Source organism: Spea bombifrons, chromosome 2 (genome assembly GCF_027358695.1).
Source record: "Spea bombifrons isolate aSpeBom1 chromosome 2, aSpeBom1.2.pri, whole genome shotgun sequence".
Classification (NCBI taxonomy): domain Eukaryota; kingdom Metazoa; phylum Chordata; class Amphibia; order Anura; family Pelobatidae; genus Spea; species Spea bombifrons.
Window position 1 is genome coordinate 82,238,558 of NC_071088.1, and position 27,352 is coordinate 82,265,909.

The 27,352-nt window shown below is 36.4% G+C and overlaps 1 protein-coding gene across 3 annotated transcripts in view; it reads right to left on the reverse strand.

The window, feature by feature from the left end:
• The window catches only part of SPNS2 (SPNS lysolipid transporter 2, sphingosine-1-phosphate), a 64,258-nt gene that overhangs the window by 12,577 nt on the left and 24,329 nt on the right, over positions 1-27,352 (reverse strand). For all 3 annotated transcript variants that reach the window (XR_008346230.1, XM_053454944.1, XM_053454943.1), the window contains exons 2-7: positions 24,309-24,374; positions 10,157-10,293; positions 5,163-5,314; positions 4,244-4,310; positions 2,005-2,135; positions 390-542 (exon numbers count right to left, since the gene is read on the reverse strand). Coding sequence is in view for 2 of the 3 variants with exons in the window: in XM_053454944.1 (XP_053310919.1) it covers positions 390-542; positions 2,005-2,135; positions 4,244-4,310; positions 5,163-5,314; positions 10,157-10,293; positions 24,309-24,374 (706 nt within the window). In the remaining variant the exon portion in view is untranslated. The remainder of the gene's footprint in view (positions 1-389; positions 543-2,004; positions 2,136-4,243; positions 4,311-5,162; positions 5,315-10,156; positions 10,294-24,308; positions 24,375-27,352) is intronic.

A 27,352-nucleotide genomic window follows, 5' to 3' on the forward strand; every position in this document is an offset into this window, starting at 1 on the left:
ATATCTATTTAAAAAACAAAACAAAGGTTAAGACTTATTAATATTCAGAAATAAACATAGTTGAGAAAAAAAGCCCCAAATCCTTCTTTTAACAATAAGATTTAACTTTTGGCTACTAAGTAAGGGAATATGGCTCTGTTCCTGTGGAACTGCCACTCATGAAGCTGTATTTCAACATTCGTTTCCAGATGCCCCGCCATACAAAAAATATTTGCCTAAACAAGTGCTCACGAAGTGCGCTTGAGAGGAAATGTATTGGTAAAATTATTGTAATCAGAAATATCTTGTGGTCCAGGTACGGAAACATTGATATAGTTATTGGCTGAAGTGGAATCAATATGTCTGCCTTTCGCATGTAATTAACGTTTGTAGTTTTATTCTGCATGTACCTGTCCTTGGTGCTGCACAGTCCAATGTTGCACGGTTCCATGGTTTTCTGTACCACCTGGGCCCTGTACAGATAGAGTGGAATCCACATGCCCAAAGCCCCTGTCGCAAAAGACACTGTAGAAGTTGCCAGTGAAGAGAAGACATAACTCCGGCTGATGAAAGGAGGCAAAAGACTTCAATTAGCATGTAATGCAGTTTCATATTTCATATTAAATCAGATGGGATCTTAAGAAAATGCTAATGCTAGGCATCAGGATATCACCAGTCCTAGAGGTTTAGGGTTTCTCTAATAACCAACATTCTAATCACTTTGAAGTGTACCAAGCGGAGTATCACCAGGATCCATTTAACCCCTTAATGACAAAGCCCGTACATGTACGGGCTCAAAATGCATTGTTTTCAATGGGTTTAGGGACCGCCCATTGTCCTTAAGGGGTTAAGAGCCTTGCCTGTGTACGTAGGCTGATTTCCCGGCATACATAACATTTCGCAATATAAATCAAATGGACTTATTTAGTAATGATAAGGGTTAAGTACATTAACACACTTCTGAACGCCAATGCATTTAAGATGAACAAGACCAACCATAACCAGCTGAGAAATCATTTGATAATGTTTCTAAACTCAGAAGAAAATGATGTTCTTAATGAAACGATTACATTCGCTAATTAATAGTAATTTCTTAGCTCATCGCTTCCTGCTGTAGTTGAGCTCTAGTGTCTCATACATCCTCTTGCCGGGGCGCCAGTGAGATCATGGGAGTGGAGACGGCGGATGATGCCAGTTAAAACACCAGATCCTTACAGACTGTAGTCTCTAGCATACGACAGCCGCTTTCAGAAATGACTACAGAAATTATTTGATGCTGTCTGAGATTTGCGGGAGCTGTAAAGCCAGATTTATAACAGATAGTATTTACTTCACTGAGAGGATGGTAGAGACACAGGATGGCCTCCCAGTAGAAGTGGTAGCAATTGATACAGAAAGAAACTCTAAACATGCATAAACACAAGACAAGGACTGGTTTTTACAGTAGGAGCAGATGATCACATTAAATCGGCTGAATGGTTCTATGGTGGTTTCAGGTAGGTTGCCAAATGAGGAGCCCATCCTTGCACCTTCACACAATTCACAGCGTAGCAAGTCCACAGTTAGTATGCATGCCATATAAGTTTTGCTATAGCCCATGACATGGCCCAACTTTGTCCGGAGTCCTAGGCTGTTTCGTAGTTAATCTTTCTACAGATAGTTCCTGTGAAACAGCAGCTTCCCGGTATTTGCCCAACCTTAAGCTATTTGCATCCTATGAAATATAGCTGTTTCTAGTAAATGTCAAGCTTGGCGATTTAATACTGTGTGCATGTGAACCGCAAATTCACAAATCATTTATAAATGTGTAGAATGAATGCTCAGAAACATCATTTAAGAGTATGCAGACTTAATACTCGGCTGGAATTAAGAAAATGGATTGGACCAGATAGATTGGACTTTCATACCAAGAGGAAACAAAGTACGGTAATTGTACATTGATGTTTAGTACACCACAAAAGGCACATTGCAATAACAGTGCATTGTTGTATAGTAACCTTTTCACATAGAATATTTTAAACTCACTTTTTAATAAGTGCTTTCATGTCATTGACCCAAGATGTCCTATGTTTATTTGGATCTGCGTGGCCTCTCTTGGCTGCTGGCACAAATATTAATAACAGCGTTCCTGTTATCATACCCAGCACTGGAGACACCTGCAAGGAGTGAAATGCTGCGTTAACGGATGTATCAATCCATACCTTAGACATGTCATACCTTAAAAAGAGATGAGTAAGTGTCCCCGTTTATAGCACACAAAAACGATGAAGTGGCGCACAAACAAGGGTACCACCAGTCCCTCAAATATATGGAATAAAGAAATACACTTTTCCCCGGCTACCTAGCATTCCCTGAAAAGCACCTTACCCCTAAATTAAGTCGGTCCTTTGTTATGTAAGTATTTAAAGGGTCAGACACATAGCACAATGAATCATTCTGCCTGGTGATATAACTGACAAAGTTATTACTTTTCTTTGTAGAGGAGATAGGCGTTATCTCTGGCTCTTGCTGCTCAACCATAACATCCTCCCCAAATTATGGAGCAGTAAAAAAAAAAAAAAGAGCTGTGGTCAGCCTTTTCCAAAGAAAAAAAATGATCTAACATGTCTGGGAAATAAGCAGGAAGGTCATATATAGATTTACCTGTCACATCTAGATTGACACCCATCTTTCCTAATTTATCACTAGAAACCGGAAACAATGGATATCCCTCCACTACAGCACTTCTAAACCTTTGGAGCCTCTGTTATATCAAGCCACTATAATATAGAAGTAGGAGGAGATGGGTAATATAACCCATTTCTTTTCTTTTTGTTTACCCCATTCATTAGGAGACGAGTTTATGCCTTGAAAACAGCATGATCGCATCAATTATTTATTTTAACATACCGGTATTTGACAATTTGACATCTCAATGTACCAAGCTGACTGTGAAGTTGTAATACTGGCATTTTATGACTATAAAGTGTTTATTAAAAATCATTATTGTATTTTTTTCATGTATCCACTTTTCTTTGGGAATTGCCGCAAATGCAACTAGGAAAGTTGTGGTAAAATACATTAAAACATTTTTTTAAAGTCCTCATAATACTGCCCCCCCCACACCACCAATTTGTTGTATTAAATTCTACCCTTAACTAAAATACTAGTAGTGTCGAGTGGGGGGAAATATATACTTCAGCCACAAAAAAGTAGTTTACTACAAAAACATTTATTTCTTTTGTCAAAACCAGTTTGTAATTCCTGCTTGACTGCATATAAAAAGGTTCACACACTTCATTTTGAAAATCTGATTATTAAAATAATTTCAGTCTATTTCTACAAATATTTTCTGTTGTTTTTTTTTCCTAAGCTTGTCCTTTAATAGGCACTTGGGGAGTTGAATTGCTTTTATTTAAAGATAGCTTCAATGATTTTCCAATTGTTTTATTTGAAAGGGAAAAAAATGCAACAAATGAATGTGGAAGTACATCTTTTTGGTGGGCATAATAGTTTCACATCAATAAACCCAAACTTAAAAGTCTGTTCCTTGGGATAAAACTGACCCTCACTTGAAACAGGTCAAAGGTGTAGGAGCAGTTTTGTGATCCTGCTTCCTGCCTGTCAAGTCCTAAAATGTTACTTTTACCCAGACGAACAATGCCCCTGATGTGTAGAGGAATAGGAAGTTCGGAGTCTAAGGCCAAATCCAAAACACAAGTGGAAATTACAGTTAAGGGTTTTGTTCCCTTGAAGCAGGAAGCTGTCACTATACAGTATCGAGACAGCAAATGTTTTTGTCTGGAACCAAGGACTATTCAGTGGCCACACTGATTACGATCAAATAAGTGGAAATTTGCTACTAAAAACAAATCAGGGAAACTTACTATGTGATTGTCATAGTAAACACACAAATATTTCTCACAAAAGGATGAACCAATGCAAATATACCCAAACGATATTAAATTAAAAACAGAAATAAAAAAAATAGTTTTTTTATTTGCACTGGTGTTTTTCAAATCCAAATTATATTCCCTCTGCTTTCATATTAAGATGTTCTTGTATAAGGTGATCATAGCAGAACTCTGTATTCTTTGGTACATGAGTATCATTTCTTTAAATGTCTTTCTACTTTATAGATGATAGATCAGCCGTGTCTGTGCACGTGTTAGGCCACCTGAAAATATATTTTTTAAGCTCTGATTAATTTATCACAATGGCTACTGTTTGTTTTTTGTCTTTTGTTACTTTTTCTTCCACAAAATGTACTATGTAAATTACTTACCCGCAATGCCCAGCGCCAGTCCCCTGCTACTTGCTTAACGCTCGAACCAATGATGTATCCTAAACCACTGTAAACAGGGGAAAAGAATTACTAGATATGATTCATAGACAGCATGTTGCATTCTTTTTTCTTAATAAAATTTTAAGTGATTGACCATATTATTTGATAGTTAATATTTATAATGAATTGACCACATTGAGTAAAGTGGTAAAGTACCAACGAGTAACACTATGACCAGCAAAAGGGGAAAGCTTCACATATTGTAAAGGAAAAGGTTAACAGCCATAATTCCATTTGCGCTATATTGACGTTTGCTCCTGCCAAGTAGAAGATTCAATTCAGGCTATTTGGCGGTGGAGTGATTTGCACATGTTTATAAATCAGGAAATAAGCTCACAGTGCCAATTCTCACCAGGAAGTAGTCTGCAAAAGCCCATTTTTTGTGCGCCATACAGTCTGTAACCTCCAAGCATGGAGGTCAACTATTCTAAAGGAATAGTATACTGTGTCTAAGGCATGGTACTCTAAATTTTAACATATATCTAGTATTTAGCCCTATGTGTTTTGGGAAATTACTGTTTAGATTTAGCAATCCCTTTTTAAATGTTTAGCACCTCTAATGTGAGAATTATCACTGCATGTCCACAGTTTGACACATCTGAAATGTTTTAGCAGTATTTCATACAATATGTTATATGACTGCTCTAGCTTCTTCCTTGGAAGATGGTAACTGGTTCATCCAACCTGCACTTTTCAGGCTACAGGCTATGAACATTTATTATTTATAATAACTGTAATATTTCAATGGTCATTCCAATTAAGGGGAACGATGAGCTGTAGGGACAAGAGAACTGGCCACTTTCACTATTAGTGAGGACATCTTATCAGCCCCACAGAAAGTACTGTAAGCTTATGTTACCTTCCGAGTGGTATGGCGAAGTAGAAGACAGACAGCATGAGTGTGCGGGTGTTCTTCGTAAACAAGTCCCCGATAATGGTGGGAGCGATGGTGGAGTAACTTGCTTCTCCAATGCCCACTAACCCTCGAGAGAGTACCAGGAGCCAAAAGTACTACGAAGGGAAAGAAAAAAAGGTTTCAGATTCAAGACAGAGCTATTCTAAGGCAGAACATGTCTCAAAAAGTGTTAAAACACACAATTTTCTTTGGTTGCCACAGTAACTGGCCAACAGACTTGCAACATTAGTAATTTGCTAAGCTGGAATGCTGTGTATTGTAAAAAAAAATATCAGCAACATTGGTGCCTAAAAGTATAAAAGATCAATTCCAAAAGTATTATTAATAGAGAGTACATGATAGCAGTACACTCTATATCTCGTTTCTCAAGATTAGCAATATTTCATTTTTTACATAAGATATGTCGCACATTTAAAAAAAGCTGCTAGCTGCAAAAAAGTACATAATCATATAAAATGTATTCATGCATGCAATGTGTTCCGCAAAAAACATAATCCTTGCACATCGGCTTTCTATTACTTCCATAGGGTTATTTAATTCTTCCTGCAAAAACATGTATTAAAATTACCAAAATATTCTTCTATAATATAACTATAGTTCTGGATCTTATTGAAAGAGATGCAAACAAGAAAGCCTTTAGGTTTACCAGAGACCTGGACATAAAATTTGGCACATGGAGCAAACAAAAACAAACATAGAGAATGGTGGATACCCAAGATCCATTTTTGCTAAGAAGATCTATAAATCCTCCTGTTGTTTAGGAGCATCATTTAAAAAAAAAGTGAAAGAATCTCAGCCCCTACATTAATCTAGCCCTGGTTGTGATAATAACAATGCATATTTTGATATATTTCCATCCAGAGCAGGATTGTGAAGCAGGAATGTACTATAAATAATACATAGTATATATATGATTAACAAGTGCTTTCTAACTAGGTACCTTATGGAATGCTCCTTTGTTTACCACGCGTTTCAACATAACTACCTGTGGCATTCTACTGGGGGATTTAAAATAATAAAAAATGAAGCTGATCTTTTAATTTGTTTTGCTGAAGTTAGTTACTCAACTACTCAGAGTCTCCAGTGATGTCTTAAGTTTCTTTGCTGCCGAGTAGCAGGTTTCTCATCACGCCGCAGTCCCCAGCATCTTGAACAGTGTTTATATAAATCACCCCTTACATAACCTACTAACTTGGAGAGGACCATACAAAATGTTGAAACGGACACGCAGAAGCTCCTAAACATGCCTTACACATTAGATAAACAGGGCGGTGGAATTCTTTAGGGGCTTGATTCACTAAATAGGGAGTTGTGCGAGATAGGGTGCTTTGTTTTAACAAACTAACAATGCAGTAGAAAGGGACAACCTTGGTTTATTTCTGCTCAAAGTTGGCCATAAGTAATGCATACTTAAGGCAGTGTTGTCAACTATGCATTGCTACAACCGTGGCATTACTAATAACAGAATCTTATGTTACCCTCTTCATTTTAAATAGATCCGAGTAGCAAAGCAAATAACATTTTTCTGCACATGTGGAATACTAGTATCTTATTAAATGCACTGTCCATGAAAAACATACAACCTTAAGTTGCACCTTATGTAAGGGTGTATCATATTAAGGGTTAACTCCCCACTTTGTGAAGGGACATTTCTAATACTCCGTTTACAAGAAATACATAGTATATGATTTTTATAATAGATGGTATACCCTAATTTAGTGGGAATCTTGTTTTCAATGTGATGTAATTATTCTCCAGATATATTCTGTGTTATATAAAAAGCTTTATGATGTAATCAGTTTTGGGTTTTTTTCCATGTTTCTAAGATTACTACTTAAGTGACGCTCACATGAATGAATACAGTGTTAAAACCTGCTGATTTGTGCTAATGCTATTCAGCTGAAAAGGTTCAACTAAATGTGGATATTAAACTGGGAAGTTTAGAGGAATGTAGTCAGAGAATGTTCACAATGAATGAAAAATAAGATATCATGTGTGTATTCCATGCCATTTCTGGGGTGTGAGGATCTTAAAGAAGGAGTGTAAATTACTGTATTGAAAATATAAAAAAAATAGATTCATTAGAACAGCCTCTGGCTTTGTAGACACTGTTAAAAATGCTTCACCTTTTTAGGAGAACATTAACACATGCAGTATCCTGGGATACCTTTATTTTCTAGGTACTGTTGTCATCATAAAGAGCTGAACCAAGGTAGATTAGGTGGTTACCACGAAATACACGGAATCAAAGTCAGCAGGACCCTTCAACCCAATGCTGAGACAAGGAATCCTTCTCTTGCCCTATGCTACAGGAGGCCTAGGGCCAATTCTTTTTTTTTTTTACCATACTAAATGTATATGACCATACCTGGGAACCTCTGGGCTCTAGGCACCTGGAGCCTTCCCTTGCGGGACGTGGCCAGGGCTGTCCACTGACGTCGGGGGCCCCCATTTAAGGAGAAATGGTCAGGGAGTGGGGCGTGTCAAGACCCCGCTCCCGCGACCCGGAGGATTCAGGTCTTGACCCGGAGAATTGGAGAAGCAGTGCTCACCCGGCAATCTCCGGGTCAAACCCAGAAAGTTCCCAGGTATGTATATGACCATAGGAGTGTAGAATAATAAGATGTTAAGAAGCATTTGCAAGCATCTTACTAGGTCATGTGTGCATTGGATGGGACAAGCCAGCATGCTCTGTGTATGAAAAGGGCACCTGTTTGTATAATTTTCGAACATAATAATACTTTTTTTGGTGTAGCAGCTCACTACAATAAATATTCTTGGTAATAAGGTTTCAGTTGCTTTTGTAATAAGGTTTCAATACTTTTATAACTAAATGCGCCATTAGAAACATGAATTCAAGTGCTTCCTAAACTCTTAATAGCAACAATTACTAAAAAAGGTTACCATAATTTGTTTCACATAATGTTTAAATGACATATCAAGTTCCATGTTGTTTGTATGCAATCAAATCTTCAAATGAAAGAATAAAATAACATATCTGCCAAGGTTTATTTGCTTAACATCCTGGAGAGGGCAATACAGGTTTTGTGCCTTACACCTAGAAAGGCTACTCAGAGCACTCCTTCTGTGAGAATGGCTTCATAAAGGGTCAGGGCTACCCACATATAAAGGAAAGGGCTAGTTCAAGTGCTGCTTCCATGTCTAGAGAATGAAGATACTGACAAAGACACCAGGAGAAGCAGGGCTTCACCCAGAGCCAAAGCAGATCCCATGTATGGTCTAGGTGGAACAGCACCTTTAAAGTTACCAATCAGCTTCAGCACAATGTCCTTTGATAAGTCCGGATCTCTGATTTTACGTCCTATGCCTTTAGAGCAGAGCACACATTTTGTGTTTAAATTACTAGAGTTATCAAAAGTACTTTATTTTTTTCTAAATTTCTGTGAATCAAAATGGTGCAATAACAATCAATTGTGGGTGAACGACAAGGAAAGATTGTTCAACATGAAATACACACACAAACCATACCATATTGCTTTATGGCAGGTACAGTTTATAAGAACTCATCACACTGTTCCATGTTTATTTGATAAGGTAATTATTCATTCTAGCATCGAACACAATGATTGAGGGCTTCATTATATTGCTTCTCAAATGTGTGTCTAAAACCTCTAAGCTAAAGATAAAATAACAAACATTAAGTGTGCCATAGTAATTAGTAAGCAAAGTCTTGTCTAGGTGGAACAATACCTTCTAAAGGGAATTTTAGGTAACTTACAAATTAGAGACCTGAATTGGGTGTAGCAGTAATGACGCCTCAGGAACGTAACTCAGTACATTAAAACACAGCCAGAGAGAAACTGTCGGTGACATTGAAATTTTTTTAGTAATCGCAACAGGAATGTGACACCTCTCACATTTCTGCTTTGTATAGCTCGAAATTCTCTGAAGCTCTGATGTCATAATTAACTTTAGAGAGAAACTGACAGGTTGAAACTAGACGTCTGAGCTTTTGCTATAATAAAGCTTTTATAATGCACGGTAATTAGGAGATTCGGATGCTGCTAGGCTAAGTTCGGCTAAACTGCACCTATGCAATATGCATGCTTTAGAAGTTAAAAGTACATTTGTTCAGCTAGAAGGTTATTAGTTTCAAAGAATGTGCCCTAACCAGGTAATAATACATTTTTGCATGTATGCTTCCATGTGTCATTGATCATTCTGAAAAGAGTTTAAGTGTTGGTTTTATCGGGGGTTAGCACCCTGCTGAGCTGTCATACGGTTTTTAAAATACAGTTTGTCGGATTTAATTTTCTTTTCAGGTTGAGTAAAAAAAACCAAAAAACACCAGCTTTAAAAAATATTTCTAAAACAACTGGGAAAGGGATCTTTGTGATCACCATTGGTGAATAGGGGGATAATGTTCATTATGTTTGATAATGGCGTTTAACCTAAATTCTATGATATGTCACTAGGTGAGCCCAACCTCCTCCTGCACTTTTTTCCACCCGGGACCTCTCTGAATTAGACCCAGAGCCCGTTAGTGAAGCATTAGACACTTCTGTCTTTCCTTGGGGTTGTGAGTGGCATTTACAGATGCCCATTCCCCACCCAATCAAATTTAATGCATGTGTGCAATATGGCCGCTGGAATTTCAATCCTTTATCTGAACAATCCCATGATTGCATAATATTAGGTTAAATGTAAAAAATCCAACAACATTTGAGAAAGATGTATCGATTTTACGCAAAACGCTAAAAGCCGATTCTGCAAATACGGTGAATCCAGTGATTTGTAACACAAATCACTTTTTTGTGCTTTGGATGCGCAAAAAATATAAAGCAACACTAACGAAATGATTGATTTGATTTAAAAATGCAGTTATGTTTGCTATCTAGATAAGGTAAGTTAATAGACAAGAAACACGGATATATTCATATAGAAATTAAGTATCTTAACGCTCAATGGGATCTTACCTGTTTTGGGATGAAGGAACTTGAGAAAGTGATAATTGACCAGAAGAATATTCCACAACTCAGAATCACTTTTCTGTTAAATCGATCTCCTAAATAACCAAAGATCGGTGCAGCTATCATAAAGCTGCAGATGAAAACTACAAAACAAAAGTAAAGGGAAATTAGTGAGTGGTGTTTTTTTTGACCAGCCTAGAACATTCATCATTTGCCATTACGTGAGACCATATACTTATCATTTAAATATCACATGTATGATACAGAGCAAGAATAACTAGTGTGAACCAGGAAAGAAAAATAGGTGCAATAACTATTTCTGTAATCTTCTACTTATTGGCATTTTTGAAATAATGAATTTTTGAATAGCACACATTCTCCAATATGTGTAACTATTTTTAATCCAGATCTGTTCCTGATGTCTAATTCTATATGGTCTAGTGAACTATAGCTACCATACCCCGCCACTGCTTCTGGCAGTTGAGAGATTCAAAATGTAAAAAAATGACAGAATTTTGGGCTACATTGAAGGAAACATTTTAAAATCTTGGTTATTGAGCAGTAAAAATAATTTTGTGGAAAAAAGAACTGTATCACAGTACGTACAGTTACATTATATTATATATACCATTCATACTTCAATAACACTTGTTTGTATGTACAAATTACTTTTCAGACAAAATAAAAGGAACTAGTATGGTGTTCAAAGGTGTAAGTACCATGTATTATAAAGTGCAGAACAGTAATGTCTAGACCATAGTGCTCTCCTCTCATGGTAACGTTAATTTACAAAAACACAAAACAGATGGCAAAGCATTAATTGAAAGTAAGCCAAATCCTTGAAGTTTGGGGAGATGTGGCATGAAACCATGTTTAATTACAAGGTTAGCTTTCAAGTGCTTGTTAAAAACCTGTTATCTTAGGTCTCTAATACCTGCCCATTAAATGTGATTACAAAAAATATATATTTCCATCAGTGTTTCAAAACTAGGATTTATCAATAAAAAAAAAAATAAAAAGTTTCATTGCCGTTTTTTTTCTCTAAGGATGAGGCCCAGGTGTCATAGAGTGGCTGGCTTTACGCTGTTATAGGCCTCAGAGATCTCATTTATGGTCAACATCTATGGTTTCTCACAAAACCCAACCATCTTGTATAACTGCCCTGACAATAATAGAGATAAACAGTGGTTCACAGTTTAGACAGCGATAACACTGACATTTAACCCACAGACTCTTCTTGAAACAAAGGATGTATTATATTTGTGCAGTACTGGTATCATACAAATTGACACTGCTATAGTACATTGTTAATGAACTACACATCACAAAGCAAGCGATAACGGTGTTTGAATAAATTAATTTAATTTAGTTGGACCAAATGGTTCTTATCTGCCTTCAAAGCCTAAGTTTCTATAAATACCTGCCCATTAAATGTGATTACAAAAAATATATATTTCCATCAGTGTTTCAAAACTAGGATTTATCAATAAAAAAAAAAATAAAAAGTTTCATTGCCGTTTTTTTTCTCTAAGGATGAGGCCCAGGTGTCATAGAGTGGCTGGCTTTACGCTGTTATAGGCCTCAGAGATCTCATTTTGGAAATGTTTATTACCAGTTTCCAGGATTACCAGGGTTTTTGGAGACCTGAGAGAAATGAAGCTCCAGCTCCAACAAAAGTGTTTAAGAGGATGATCATATGTAAATTTGGCAAACAAAAATTCACCCTACTTGTACACATGTAAAGGGGGAACCCAATACCATTTAGGGGCCAGAATGGAAAACGTATGATGTGTTAATGAGTGATTTTCCACACATAAATACATGACCTAGACCTGGCTTAGTTTTAGCACACAGGCGGACTCTGTAGCCAATTATTACCACAAACGCACAAATGGGCCCCTCTCATATTCAAGAGTTTTTAGTCATAAGGTAACACCTATCATTGGGCCAGCAAAGAAAATGATGTAGGGGTTACATAAGCTTTAAGAACCTCAGAAGATAAAATATAGTATTTGTGTAAAAATGTTTGAAGGTTGTGCGTTTCAATCTATGCCGATAATCAAAATGAAAGTAACAGGAACATATGAAGTAAATAAAGGGTATGTTATACCAGTAACCAACTGTATAATTAGCAAATAGTTTTCTTTCAGACTAGAGTAATTTGTATTTTACCAACAAAAAAAAATGTTGCCTTGGTAACAAATTCTAAATATTTGAGGAACAAAATGTGAAAAAGGGAGAACAGACAGTTAAGTGTACAGGTGCTACACTTACAGTTAATTAAACACTCATGAATCATTGCTCTAGATTTAGTATTAATACTTTGCCTCAATCCTCCTTGTGACCTCAAGACTTTTAAATGAAATATACCAAGCAGTGAATAAGTGTTACTGGCGCACAACGTGAACTGAAAGCCTTATACAAGGCAGTGCTGTCTCTGCATCACTCCTACAGCACCATATAACCATATACTGCTGAATCAAGTCCAAGCTAAACTGTATTTAAAGATATTGCCTGATCCAACTTTTAAACTAAAAATAGTTAATTTTCATAATTTAAGTTAACAATGCTTCAAGTTTATTTGTGCAAAGCTGCAGTTTTTTTTTTTAACCCTGAAAGGGACAGTTTAATGTTCCCAACACCTCCACTGTAGAAGAATACATATTTAAGCACTATGGGGGTCCTTTAATATGTATTATAAAAATTTAAAAAAAAGTAACACCTAATTGCAGTCTTGTAGCAGCTGCCCTCCTCCGTCCTGGTCCTACTATTCTCGCCACTGATTGGCACTTTTAAGCAGCCAATCAGTGACAGGAAAGTGCTCCCATTAAAACCAATGGGAGCACTTCACACACACAAACACACACACAGACACACAGACACACAGACACGGATGTGTATTTAGCTGATTCAAAACATATGCATTATGATGGCTGGAGTGTTGTTCCTTTTATGATAGCCTGAAGTTATCTACTGGTGTATCATGACTTATTTTGGACCAATTGGATACAAAATGAGTAAATTTGTAGCTTTACGTCTCCTTAGACTGTTGGATCATTGGCATCCGTAGACATTTGAGGTTCTGAAATAAAATATCTCCCCTTAAAACCAAACAGTTCATATTGTGGAGATCTTTGCAGAGATCTGTAGTATATTTTTCAGTGAAATAGATATGCAGAAGAGTAGGACCCTCTAGATCAGAGTGACTCCAGTGGTACTGCCTAAGGTCAGGCCTAGGGCAGCGACCTCCATAAAACACTTAACACCAGACTCCATTTTTATGTAAATAATTGCATATTACAATGGAATCTTACAAAATAACTTTACAATATTTTGTTTGAAAAAACTAAAAAGTGCACCTAGAATGCCATTTTTCTTTCCAGTATTGTTTCTAAGAACTTGAACCTATGAATGAGTCTCCTGTCACATATCATATGTGAAAGTACATGTAGCTGCAGTCACTTCTGTACTCTATTAGACCCAAGCGGTCTAGCCAGTGAACCCCTATGACAATTATCTTTTATTTTATTTTTTGTTTTGTTATACGTATCCTGCTGATCAACATCTATGGTTTCTCACAAAACCCAACCATCTTGTATAACTGCCCTGACAATAATAGAGATAAACAGTGGTTCACAGTTTAGACAGCGATAACACTGACATTTAACCCACAGACTCTTCTTGAAACAAAGGATGTATTATATTTGTGCAGTACTGGTATCATACAAATTGACACTGCTATAGTACATTGTTAATGAACTACACATCACAAAGCAAGCGATAACGGTGTTTGAATAAATTAATTCAATTTAGTTGGACCAAAAGGTTCTTATCTGCCTTCAAAGCCTAAGTTTCTATAAATCGACATGTTAGTAGATAAATAATTTGGGATTTTTTTGTATGGAGTACACACAATTTTTTAGCTAAAAGACAAAAAAATAAACAGTTCTCACATAAAATAAAATAAGGTAACAGACAAAGAGGCGGGTGGTTTAAACTTGGTGAATTTATGCCCTCTAAGCTCTGTCTTTTTAATATGTATTCTCAATACACAGCCTGAGGATATCCTGATCTAATGCACGTCCTTACAATTTACCCTCATATAAATTATATACTATGTTATATATTATTTATATATACATACACACACATATATGTTTATTAATTATAAATAATATGTAATTAAGTTAGTAAGAAATTAGCACATGCCCCCAAATATGGAATGGGTATTGAGACCAAGGACTAAGTGTATAAATTGGCAAAACTTATACAATCATGGCCATTTATATAACATGCTGGTGCTAGGGAGCTACAGACATAAACATTTACTCTTGTTCTGTTTGTGTCATTGTCAGTGACCTGTGTTCCTATCTTGGTTCAAAGGATTACTTGCCAAAAATAAACGCGTGGCCCCAATACTCTTAAAGGCATGCAGTTTTTCCAGCTGTTTAAGGGTGTAACTAGAAATCGATAGGCTGCAGTGTAAGAGATTTAATCTTTCTTGGAACATACATGAGGGGCTTTGAGACGTTTCCTTCTCATCTAAAAGCACAAAAAAAACTATAAACTAGAATATATATTTTACACACGGGGATGTTTGCAGAGCCTGCTTTGATTGGTGACGATGAGAATAATGGACCCCGTATTGAGATGGGCAGTCAGACAATTCCAGTTGTGACATGAACAATGGGTAAAAAAAGACACTAGTCCAAATGCTTTTTATCAGTTCATCCCAGGAAGGCAGGTCCTCCCTTCGCCACATACCCCATTTTGACCCAGGACGTCTACCTTCCATTACCAACACACATTATTCCATCCATGTAGACATAGAGAGTAACAAATGACTGAGGTATCTTGAGGTCATTAGCATATTTCCCCATCTATCCGCAAGGCATAGAGAATACATGAATGGACAGAATGGCCAGTTAAATGAATCCTGCAGTCTAAGGCAAATTTCACTAATGGCCTCTGAAGTGAATTGAACAGTGTGATGGTAGTGATGAAACAAGCAGGAAATGAGCTGCGAGTCCCACACCCTGTGATGTCCGGTAATCTATTAAGTGCACGACGAAGCGAGTGATATCTGTACATGAGCAGAAACTCACCACACCCTGGTGACAGGATCCTGTGCCAATAAAACATTTACACAAATATATAAAACGACATACCTAAATCACATGCGATATCCCTTTTCATAAAAAAGCTGCATTGGCTTACATCATCAGATTTTAATGGAAATGTCCCATTCTACTTCTGCAAAATAATTTGTATGCGGTCAACCGGTAGATAAATGCTGCACTCCCTACAATTCAGTAACAATTGGGGAGAAAGGATCAGAGTGGAGCCCAAGTCAGAAATGTTAAAATTTACAATGTGACCTTCATCCCTATATTCCTACTCCATGCACCACTGCGCTTTCCTAGATTTTCCGAAGCTAACGAGAAACAATATACTTTTATATTTCAAAGGTTTTTTAAGAAATAAATACAATTACAAAATTTTAGGAAATCCTAAAATGATTGGGTGGGGAACTGTATCCATCTGCACTGCACATGTCAGATTCCTTTTCATATAATGAGAAGGCAGGCTCAGCATGGCTATTTCACAACTAGCTTCTCTTTAGTCGTCTAGAAGGTAATACATTGTTATCCGAGCGCTGGATGTCTTCAGAATTCAATCACTGTCTGTTTGGTACAGCAGGAATTCTGGCTTCTGCTCGCTGAATAAACATAACTTACAGATGTAAGTCAGGACTGGTATCCGCTGGTTTTTGTGACTTTTATTTTATTATCTTTTACTTTCATAGCCCTCACAATTTACACAGTGCTTCTTTGAATGTATGTATTTAAAGGGTATGACAAGACTAGAATTGACAGACCGATAGACTGATACATTAGGTGGAGAGGGGCCTGCTTACAATCTACTACATAAAATAATGTAATTGATACATCATATGCTTCCAGTCTAGTTAATATGTTGGCCTGGCCACCATTTACAGCACTGACTTTCAACATCTCCTGATGTGGAATGTTCATCAGTGCCAGTAGACGTGCACAGGTGAATCTAATCGACACACACACACACATTTCAAGTTCCTGAATCACCTATTGTATGTATTATGATAATAATGGTAATTGATGTCCTTGATTTCGCATTATATTGCTTCCTAAATAGATGATCACTCCCAACACGATGACACATGGGGATGGTCTTCTATTTAAGATAATGACCTTCACTTCCATTCACTGGCGTTCCTGTGTTGCTGTGTAAGGAACAATACTAGTCATTTGTGGCTTAGAAGAATCAAACCCACCTGTAAAGCTGGTTATGTCTCATTTATTTCAACAAAGCCTTACAATGAATAAGTAGCATTATACCATGATCAATCCTGACCTGATCATTTTAACTACACAATTAAATGTATAGTTATGTAATTTAGGTATCATTTTCCTTTATTGTGAAAACATTTGAAAACCCGCCTAGGAAATGCCAAGATGCCAGTGATGTTACCATCCAGACAGAGAAGCTGATTAACATTACTAACATTACATACCTCTATTTAAAACATTTCTGATTGATGATCCCTGCCTTTCTTAGCAATCAATAATATATTTCCCCATAGAAGGAAGCCATTAAGAAATCCCGCTCTTTACTGATGAATCACACTCAGTAACAGGTGTATTAGTTAACATACTATGTTTAGATTCAAAATATCCCCTCATACAGGAGGCAGCTGCTTTTGTGTGTAGAAATAAAAACACAAAATAGGACCGATCAACGCAATAAACACCAAAGCACGATTTTAGAAGAAGACAAAATATTGTACTATGTTGCCTCCTAGACAGTATTCGCTCTCGACCAATAACAAATGTACGGGGCTATGCGCATGTGTGTCTCAAGTGCCTGTACAAGCACATCTTATCGCCATAGCAACCAATTCCTGCTGAATGAGCTGCTGAACCATTCCATGGGTCACCTTAATGATAGGGCCGCTTGTCAAAACCTTTACAAGAACCATTTTTTATACACCGCTACATCTTATTAAACAAACATGTATGTGCCAATAGTATATTTGACACACTGAAATGGAGCACTATTTACAATCATGCACATCACATTTTCTGACCAAAATACATCTACTGTAGCTTCTAGAGAGCAGGACTAGGTCAGCGATAGTCACGCCAGCCATCCATATAATGCCATGAAAGAATATGTCATTTTATGTAAAGTTTTATGTATAGAAAACATAATAAAGTTTAATGGATGAAGTGTATACTTGAAGCCTGTGGGCTGTCCAAGTCTTTTATACAGAAGTCTCTTCTCGTTTAGAGTCGATAAAAGTTATAAATTTAACAAAACCAAATATTTTCCAGGCACCAAGAAAATTATCCAGCCCGTGTGGTAAAGAATGAACATTGCTGTTTTACGGGACTAATCGGGAACACCACCGGATATATCAGAGCTTCCTGGTTCTTTAAAAGGAAGCAATGTAACTTACTGGAAACATACACAAACGCGAACCGACTGCCAGAACCATCGTCTTTTTTTATGTGCGTTATGGTTTGGACCGTTTACAAGAAGCAGCACTAACATCTTTCAAAACATGCTTTTTGTTCCTACGATTATTTCAGGCAATTCCAGTGGTTACTTTAACCATTTGGGTGCACAGGAGTGACAGAATGTGTCGCAAACTGCCCCGACACACAAATAATGGTTAACCCATTCACTACAGGTGACCCAGCTTCTGTTGTAGTGATTTACACACATCTGCTGTCCCTGGTGCTGATCGGAACAGCGAGTCAGAATGATTTATCTCAAATAAGTAGCAATACAACTACCGGTACAAGCTGGTTTCTAAATACAGGTGGTGTTGGGGCACTTTTGGCTGGATGATCGTCATGAGAGTCATAGTACATAGGAACACTTGAGTAAACCGATAAGTAAATATGCCCTCCAGGAATGCTGTCCTGCTTTTTCTTCCTCCGAGCACAAATTTCAAGCTTTTAAGAGGTTAAATATTTAATAAAGATTCTTCGTACAGTTTTATTATACTTTTCACCTTCCAGCTCTGTTGGTCAGACATTATGACTAATACTCTACATACTTGGAGGCATAGAGACGTCTTTCCTTTATCAACTTGTTTCATATCAGAACAAGGCCATTTCACTTTGCAGTTCGTCCGACTTATGTTTCTTTTTGCCTGTCATCATCTTAAAGCAATCAGACAAAACAAAAAAATCCCAATCCCATAGCTTTAATGTCCTCAATGGCAGTCATATTCAATATATTGGCACAATATATGCAGAATGTATAATGTGAAAAGACAGATCTAGTGTGTACATGCAGAGGAATTGTTATATTTAATCACTTAGTTTTTTTACTTACAAAAGAGACCTTTGGCTTTCTCTTCCAGGAATCATATTGCGAGGAGTATAATTATATTTACATGTATGGCTATACAGGTTGGGTCAAATGTCAGAGAAATGCAAGACTTGGATGAGCTATCTAATGATACACTTGTGAAGGACAACACAATAGAATGCATCAATATGGTATACAAAAAAACAAACACATCAAGTAGCCAAACCCTAGCAGATTCCTTAGCCCGGTGGGAAATGGAGACAGCAGAAACAATAATGTGTGGGTGTGAAAATGTGTAGGTAAGTAACGGGTATCTCGGGAGGATACACTATCAGCTTTCCTCCTCCTTGTTACAGTTTCTACAACATTATCTACACATAGGCTTTTAGCAGCACAATGAAAATATAGTAGCAAATCTTCTGCAATATAACGAAAAAACCTGCCAATCTGATCAAGACTGGTTATTAAAAGTTTACTGAAGCTATGATTGATAACATATCACCAAGAGAATTATGGATCAAGATAATTAGGTTTCCATGGGGCTTTTAAGCTTTTTTTGTAAACAAATCAGGTGATGCAATAAGTCCCATTTCCATGATTTAAGAATACATGGTCTACTTTCTGCACCTCTTTATCTGGCTTGTTGTCTAGGTGGCAAGTCTTATATTAACATAGGTAATATCAGTCCAGAGAAAGATACAGGGTGCACCTCTGAATTCCTCTGGTGCATCTAGCAGGGGTCTGATCTGCAGACATCTAAGCAAATGTATAGGCCAAATGTTGTAGGGGAGGTATACTGTGTGTGTGTATGTGTGTATATATATATATATATATATATATATATATATATACACACACATACATACATACATACATATATACACACACTCACACATTTACATACACAGACACTTACATTAACCACTGGCATAGAAATTGTGGCATACACACAGCTTCTGTTTATTTCTAGCAATGTTTGTCAGTTTTGCAACATTCACAAAAATCTTATACTAATATTATACAGATTATAGTGGGTCAGTCTAATTGTACCTAACAGCAAAGAGAGCCATTTTTTAGATTGTTGAGTACATTTTGCTATTTAAGTAATTGCTTGTTGACGGAGTGCCGGCAAATATGTCAGCAGATGTCTTTTCTTGGCAGGAACTGAAGCTGAATGAATCAAACCAACCAAACTGTAGCTCCCAAGTGTTTCCTGAAATATAATTAAAATATGAGCGCTGCCACAGCTTCTTGGGGATTATTATAGCAAATCTCAGGTTTGCGTATGTGACGTGCCCACAATGTGGATGCTGTACAGTGCAGCTCATACAATTAGATGGATTTAACCCAGACCCTGTCTGATTAAAACTGACAGCAATGAGACAAGGTTTTATTCCTAATGCAAACAGAAAACCTCTCATTAATAATTAGCAATGAATATTAAAACATATATTCCTTCGGACAGGAGGCTCTGCTTGGTATTTCTGCATCACTGGTTTGCAAGCAACTTGCTTATGGTCATGGGAGTATATTTACACACAGCTATAGTATGGAGGACAGTAAAGAAGAACATTTGAGGCTTACTAACATCCTCTCTTTATTCTTAACTACATCAGGATTGGACACAGCCATCCAACAGCTGGTCTACAAATCCTTGAATTCGTAGACTGAAACAAAAACATTCCTTTTATCCATAATAAATACGTTTTTTTCATTGACAGAAACAACAGAATAGACAAAAGATAAAAATATTTTCTAATATTTGGTTGAAATATATATAACCTAAAAGGTCATTTAAATGTAAAACGCCTTCTTCCGGATCTTGTTAGAGAAATTCAAGATGGCGCAAAGATCACCAGCTGGGTATCAACTGCAAAATAATCTGAGAAATAATAATGATGTATGATGCTATCTGCCCTAGTTGCAAGACAAATTGACCAGGGTTGGTCCTTCAGAATGTACAGTGAATGCAGGAAGCGGAAATGTTGTGCTTTCCTACAAACTCACAGAGTAGTCAATACCCACCATGGGTTATAATTTCAGTCTCATGGTAAATGGGTAGATTCTCAGCACTATGAAGAGGACTCCAACTCCATAACAATGAAGATTCGGTTGAAACCTCTGTTCGAATGCAAGATTTCCTCTTTGAATGTTAAAATTCCCAGGAGCATCAGTACCAGAATCATAATGACGTATAAGGATTTCTATAATAGGTCAAAGATATTTAAAGCAAATTCACAGATTCCTAGTTATGTGTAAAATGTTTGGTAAGTAAATCAGTAATTGGAAAAAAATCCCTAAGGTCTCACAATAGATACAAGTATTTAATAAATGAGCCATGTATACAAGCTCTAACCTCTACTCTACACTATAATGTTGTCTAAACAATACACAATCTCAGGTGAGACAGTTCTTATTTATGGTCACCCTGCTGTCTCAGTTTGGCTGAACCATTTGCTTACAAACTGTGCAATAATTACCGTAAATTGCAATCCTAAATAAATCACTGACCAGAAGCTTCAGGGGATCCCTTCCAGGAACTATAGTATACAGATGCAGAAGGAGAGCAAGACTGAGGGCAAACATGGAGTAGGCTTTGATTATAACAAGCATTACAGCACTTCCTTTGTGAGCGTTTTTAATATATATTAAATATATATTTACATTTATTCAGACTATATTTTTCATGTTTGTTCTTGTTTTTATTGTACATAAGGCCCACTTCCTATATATGCTGATTTTGCGGTGCCTTTCTAATTGATATAACAAACCTCTGAGGATCTGAATCCGCAACATTACACCACAGTTCAATATACATTACATAGTTCAACAGCTGCTCTACATAATTATAGTTAAGAGCTACTCTGGTTAGACGCTATTAAAAGAATAATTGTATGGGTGACTTATATAAACATAATAGCATGTATGTCCCACTGTACATTGAAAGTCTACAACACATTACTGTTACATATAGCCAATGATGGTAAGACTTCCAGGGACACTGAGCCACCAATGGTCTGTAAAAGGATCCACAAAAGCAGTATTCTCAATTGCTTATTGTATTTGATACTACGTTACTGCAACACAACAATATACAGTAATACTTAAACTAACACCGCCACTTAATATTGTTATTAAAGTCCTTTTTTTTAGATTTAATTAGTATTTTTTCTTGAGGCCTTTGAGTTCTGACATTTTATTTTACTTTGTATCTTTTTCTATTATGATCCAATAAAAAAAGGTATCAACTTCAAATAACGACTATTTTCTTTTGAGCTAATATGGCAACACCCAATCCATTTATTTCATTCTGTTATTTCATTATTAATCTAAGCCAAGTAATGATTTTATGACAGACAATTTGGGAAGAAAATCACTCTTGGGAAGAAACAGCACTTTTGTCTTCTCGTTATATATAAAATTATAGATTAAACAAAAACAGCAGGTTTCCTTTTAAAATTGCCGACATTTTGTGATAAATAGCATTTATGAGCCTATGATAAGGAGCTTGCTACTAATAATAATTGAAATGCATTTTTTCTCTGTCAACTACCAATTCCTCCCTTTTTTATATTTAAATAATTCAAAAAACTATTATTAATCATCATTTTTCAAGTGGTAACTTCCTTTAGAACGTATAGCATTAATATGAAATGAGCATTACACTGGCGGATTTTATACAGAGAACCCATTTATATATTTTTTCTCTTCTCCCCCTCAACAAAGCTGGTAACTCTACATAAAAACAGATTTAACGAAAGTCTTTGTATATTTCGACTTTAACCGAAAATGTGTTATCCGGGGCGAATAAGGAGAGCATTTTAAAAGCTAGAAAGTTTTTATCTTTGAATCATTTTGAATCATTGTGGATCAACAACGAAACGTTATTTGACGTATTAAGCTTGGATTTTTTCAGCAGCCTCATTAACTATCGAACTATATTTTGTCTTCGTGTAATTCAGGCAGAATCTCCCAAGGGAGGATCTCTAAAATGTAGAGCAGCAGTTCCACATATTTCAACACAGTGCAAACTACATTTTCAAAGTTCTATTTCTTGCACAGTCACTTAAAATCAATGTAATAATTAAAACATATTTAATCGATACTCAATGTTAGTGGTTTTTCTCCAGTGAACATTTCACAGATGTTTAGTTTCCTAAAAAGCAGCAAATCAGCAAAAGTCAGCTCCCAAGTGTCTGAAATAACCTGTTTAGTCTTTTTTCATTCTGTTTGGGTTAAAATTGCTCAAGCGGAAGGGAAAAAAAAAAGACACACTGAGAAGCATGCAGCGCTCAGTCGTCTGGCACACTGTCTACTACACATACACAAAATATTATACTTATTAATAAAATTAAATAGCTCTGTATCTCAGATGTTTCATTTATATTCGGATCAAGTTTGTGGACATAGCAGGAATATTACAGTCAAGAACATCAAATATAGATTAAAAACGTATTTACCCCTGTACAGATATATATTTATTAGTGGAGCAGATAAGTTTACATTTTTTGTGTGGTTATTTCCCTTTGTGAAATGTGATATGTATGGCCCAAAGAAAAATAGCACCTGCTTAAAGTAGATCATGTTACATTATACACCAATTTATGAATATATTAACAATCCCCAGGGTTGTCTCAAAGAATTCCCCTGTTCTGTACAGAATTTCCACTGTAAATGGAAAAAAAAAAATCAGGGTATTCCATACAAAGTTTCCTATTTTGCTAGTTTATTCCCCAGTTGTACATTCCTCAAGGAAAGCCTTATTTTCTACGTAGCAATTCTCTGGATATTTGTTCTAACATTTCAAAGAGGAGAGAAATAATCTATTAGCAGATATTATGTGTAACCCAGTCCATTTACTAATTTACTCTGTTCATGACCTCTGGTCTAGATTTTCAGCTAATATGCCCTCAGCTAAAAACCTTTACCCGACCTTAAAAAAACAAAACAAAAAAAAACCCCACATACAATTCTTTGTACAAGCGCTCAAAAAAATTAAAAATTCCATCTTATTGGAAAAAAATTGTTTCCAGAAGATACAGCTAAACCATTTTTTATACATGATCCATCATACTCCATAGAAACAGCATTATTTATTTATATGGCAACTTTTAACCAGATTATGCTTTATTTTGCCATTTTCCACACAGCAGATTTTTCAGAGATTAATTTAGTGCGCCGCATATACAAGGTCCTTCACTGTTAAAGCACAGAAAAACATCTGCATTTGTAAAAGTCAATATCATTTCAAGAAGCCTAAGGGTTTGTTTTAGAAAATCTGAATATAAAATAACTGAAGTGAAATATAAAGTAATAATACAAGCAATCAAATTCAATTTTGTAAAAAAAAAAAAAAAGCGTAATAAGTGTCTCCAGATTCTGTAGCGGAGATATATGCCCTGTGCTGCGACAAATTATAGCTCTTCATTTTAATGGGAAATGCCAAAATTAGGCCACACACGAGTGCGTTACCAACCATTAAGGAGACAGAGCTGAAGAAGAATGGCATCATTCACCCGTACCGGTAGCAATATTATGGACAAAAGGGTAACTTTTTATCCATTTTCTAACAATATAAATGTTGCCCCACTTTGAGATTTAATTAGAGATGCACTACATATCTGAGGTAGGTCATTAATGTAGAGATAAATAAAAGTCCACATAGGAACTCCAAATAAAGCTAGTAGGTGAAACAGATACAGTAATTCAAAACGCCTTCAAGGCTCAGTAAACTGGGATCATGACCTACCACCACCAGACAGCTCCATATAATGGAGAAATAGACATCAGGCCTTACCTGTCTGTAGCAGACCTGCTCCACTGTCTTTTACTCCAAAGTGTTGTTGGATATCCAGTAAAACACCTAGAACAGAGAAAAAGAATGGACTTTTAGAACACCTTAACGCCAACTACTCTAGAGCTAAACAAGTTAGGAGCACACTTCTATCTTAAGTCACTGTGTCAAATAAAAACAAATGTAACCACCAGCATATCAGATGTTAATTACAATAAAACCTTGGGTATATTACACATTTATTTTCTAATGGGCTTTTCATTTGTCCCCTTTTATGCTCTTCACATCCCACCTCTCCTGTTTGGGTCAGAATGTCATTTTTAATGAGCCTCATTATTAACCCCTTAAGGACAATGGGCGGTCCCTAAAGCCATTGAAAACAATGCATTTTGAGCCCGTACATGTACGGGCTTTGTCATTAAGGGGTTAATATATCTTTTATTTATATAGCGGCAACAATTTGCGCAGCCCTTCTTACAATACAGTGACCACACTTTTCATTTCCTTGTGTATAACACACACATACCCACGCACTTCACTTGAAAAACAAGGAAAATGACACATATTATAACCAAGATTTTACAGTATACACTGACCTAAGAGCAATTAGCAGACTGAAAGACTTGTTAAACTAGAAAGGGAAACGCTAAAAATACAAGTTGCTTTTCTAGCAACAATTACAGAAGTTACAACTCTTTCCTCTTTTTTTGTTTTGTTTCCCCAGCACATGATCCCCCTTCTTTTTTTATTTCATATGTTTTACTGAATACTACCTTAATAGAGTATATCGAAAATACTAAACGTGGGAAGATTTACAAAGGTAATATAGATCTATATAAGAAAATGGTCATCTTACTTTAGATGCAGTCTAAGACGCCATAACGAGCGTAACTATTAGGTACGTCCGAGTCCATGGCATAGATCAAATTGAGGGGGTTGATTTACTGCTCCATTTATCAGTTGCAGTGTCAAAGTTTATTAAGTGATCGACATCCAGGCCGCCTAATCTCCTTAATCTGGTATACTTCTAGGAGAAGGAGGCGCACATAACAGCCATGAGATCCGTGGGGGGATTTATAAAACAGAATCTAGAGTTTTAGATCAGCATAACAATTGCCTTCATGCTGTGCTCTTAGAACAACGCTGCAGATCTTTGGGCCAAAACATTTTTTTTTTTAAACAAACTGAACAGATATCCAAAAATAAAACCCAGAAACAAGTGACATTTCAGAAAGACAGAGGCAGTATACCCAATGTGGGTCATGTGCCATTGCTTTAGGAAATAGCTTTATGAACTAAAAATTGTTTTCGACTCAGCTGACCCCAGCAAAGTGGCTTTTAAATGAATTTAAGTATATTCCATAAGTGTTTTTTTTTCATATCTTTTTCTTTTTGCCTCAAATGCCTTTTTCTTTCCCTTTGTACTGCCCGGTATGCATTAACTGTGGCCTTGTTTACAAGAAAATAGTGAGTGATTGCAAAGACGTTCGTGATTTTAACAAAGCCTAGAAACGCATTAGCCCACAATCTTAACCATTACTTCTCCTGAGGGTACCGTTACCCCACTTACTACATAATACCCCAAATCAAAACTATATTATACCTTAATTTGAACTATATATTTAATCACTGTTAAACTGAGAGTTTTTTTTATTTTAAAAGTAAAATCGTTTAATAAAGGCTCTCCTTTCTATTATACGTAAATGTCAGGTCTGCAACTGGGGTCCCTAATTGGAGAGCTAAAACAATTTTGAGCATCAGAAGAAGCCACTTGTGTGGAATATTGAAAAGTACTGTTGAGTCTGTGATGTCTGCGCCATCTGCAATCCAAATGAACTGTCAGGTATTAATGAATAATAGTGTAATTATATCGCTTTAGAACAGAAGACAATCAAAGTGCGCTGCTTTTGCATATTCCACAGCGATTTTTGTATTAATTGGTTTCACTCATGTGTGGAAGCATGTCATGTTGGTACCAGGTCCAGTAACCGTATGTACAGGTGTGCCCAAAATCTGGGCGTGTAAAGTACAGAGACTGCATTAATATTGCGTTTGCATAAATTGTCTTGCGCAACAATATGTCCTTCACCCATTGAGCATCAACATGATCACACCACAAGCACTCCACGGATTCAATATACATCAGCAATAACACTGTGTGGGAAAGTTGTATCTGAAACAGTTCACAAAAGATGTAAGATAATTTACTTGGGACACTGAAGTCACATTATACAATAGTTTCAGGCACACCAGGTGTTTCATGAATGCGCATACTTCATAGTTATGCGAGTCATGAATATTTAGTCCCACGGGGAGTACCCTTCTTCACCAGGTGTGCCTTAATATTGATGTTCTATAGATGTGGATACCAAAGAAAGATCATAAAGAGAAACACATTACGTTGACTGTGAGGAACCCCCTCCTCTCATTTTTTGCCCTTTTGTCTATAGGTCATCTTCCTGTGGGAAACCACTGAGGACTATTCTATTATGTACCCTTTTCATATGAGCAAAATTTTATCTACTTCTCACCTTTTTACAACAAATTGTTCTTTTCTGTGGTATCCATTACATGTTTTAAGTTGAATTAAGCATGTATTGGTATAAATGTCTTCAATAATCTGGTCTCAAGAGGGGGATCAGTTGCTAACAGCTTCATCTGACTTGAGGTGCGTCACATTATCCAATACAAAATTTACAATAACCAGGAAACAGCCACAATTAGCGAGCTTAGCTGGCCACCTTCAACTCTCCAACCAAACTCCAGGATACTTGTCAATATATCATATGACGCAAAAACAAACAAAAAAAACACCAGAAAGAAAAACAAACAGCCTCACACTTAAAATATAACAGATATAGGCTGCCAACACTTTTTATTTTAGCTTATTACTTTGGTCAGTCTTCTTCTTTTAATAGCTAATGATGCTTTGGAAACATTGTCAATAAACCATGGGTGGAAGGCGTGCAGATACACTTAACACACCCTCCATGTAGGTGTTTTTTTTTTAAACCCATCATGATAAATGCTTATATTCATCGGCCCAC